At 61.4% G+C, this 1,577-nt stretch overlaps 1 protein-coding gene across 1 annotated transcript; it reads left to right on the top strand.

Annotated features, from left to right (window-relative positions):
• Positions 1-631: 631 nt before the first annotated feature.
• LOC123775238 (uncharacterized) lies at positions 632-1,360 on the top strand. The gene has a single exon (XM_045770221.1). It carries the CDS (start codon positions 632-634, stop codon positions 1,358-1,360), a length of 729 nt encoding a protein of 242 aa, XP_045626177.1.
• The last annotated feature ends 217 nt before the right edge of the window (positions 1,361-1,577 follow it).

Genomic DNA, 1,577 nt, shown 5'->3' with positions numbered 1-1,577 from the left:
GAGGGGCAGGCGCTGTTCACTTATGTCCGCTATGTGAAGTCCATGAAGCGCAACCTCCGCGGCAACTGGATGTGGTACAACGAGGCATTCAGGTGGGACAAGGAGAGGTCGGGCTGCCCTTGGACTGCACTAAGACTCAACCTGGAGATTCGGTCGGTACAACGTGCAGCGCAGGAGCGGATTCAGGCGGTGCCTCGCGCCGTCGCCTCCCCAGCTGAACGTTCCCTCTCTACTGCACGGGCCTACGGACTACCACCAGGATACTGCTACGCTTTCCACGCAACCGGGGCAGGCTGCTCCGGCGCCTCCTGCACCCTCAAGAACTACTGCCCACGCTGCCACAAGCGACACCCCGCCTACTGCCCGTGCCCCCAGGCCCAACCTCGAGGCACCACCGCCAAGGTGAAGCATTCCCGTCGCCCCCCACAGGACAGGGGCAGGAAGAGGGACACACGTCACAACGCCAGTGGATGCAGACGCACTTGATGCGTTCCTGGTGGGATACCCCCTCCGGGACTACGTCGTGGGAGGCTTCCGGGGGGGTTTCCTACTCGGTTACGAGGGGGCGCGGACTCCCCTCTCCTCTCGTAACCCCCCAGCAACTACGGCCCTGCCACATATAGTGGGGCCTATGCTGGACAAGGAACTGAGCCTGGGGCGCATAGCGGGCCCCTTTGAAGCTCCTCCAATCGAGAATTTCAAGTGTTTTCCCATAGCCCTGAGAGAGAAGTCTACGCCGGGCAAATACAGGCTCCTGCACAACCTCAGCTACCCCTATACCTCGGAGAGCGAACGCCAATATATCCCGCAGGAGACGACAACAGTGACCTACCAGTCCATCAACGACGCGGTGGCCTTGGTGGTCAGACGCTCGCCGGGAGCGCACTTGGCGAAGTGCGACATAGCAGAGGCGTTCCGGATCGTCCCGGTCCACCCCAGCGACTACCACCTACTCGGCTTCGCCTACGGGGGGTGGTACTACTACGAGAAGATGCTCAGCATGAGGGCTGCACCCTCCTGCAGGATCTTCGAGACGTTCTCCAGCGCCCTGCAATGGATCCTCGCGGAGAAGCTCGGCGTGCAGGACGTCGTGAAGGTGCTGGACGACTTCCTCTTCGTGAGTTCTACCTACAACGAGTGCTTGCGGAGCCTGCGGGTGTTCACTACTCTCTGCGAGCGCCTAGGCGTTCCCTTGGCCCCCCACAAGACCGAGGGCCCCTGCCCCTGCCTCACCTTCCTTGGACTTGAAATCGATGCCCGGTGTATGGAGACAAGGCTGCCGGACGACAAGAGGACGAAGTACATGGCTGCAGTGGAAGACGCACTAGGGGCCGAGAGCCTAAAGGCTCGAGAGCCTTAAGGGAGCCGGTCGGCCGAGCGGACAGCACGCTGGAATTGTGATCCTGTGGTCCAGGGTTCGATCCCAGGCGCCGGCGAGAAACAATGGGCAGAGTTTCTTTCACCCTATGCCCCTGTTACCTAGCAGTAAAATAGGTACCTGGGTGTTAGTCAGCTGTCACGGGCTGCTTCCGGGGGTGGAGGCCTGGTCGAGGACCGGGCCGTGGGGACACTAAAAC

Source organism: Procambarus clarkii, chromosome 70 (genome assembly GCF_040958095.1).
Source record: "Procambarus clarkii isolate CNS0578487 chromosome 70, FALCON_Pclarkii_2.0, whole genome shotgun sequence".
NCBI classification, from domain to species: Eukaryota; Metazoa; Arthropoda; class Malacostraca; order Decapoda; family Cambaridae; genus Procambarus; species Procambarus clarkii.
This window is presented reverse-complemented; position numbering and strand designations above follow the sequence as displayed.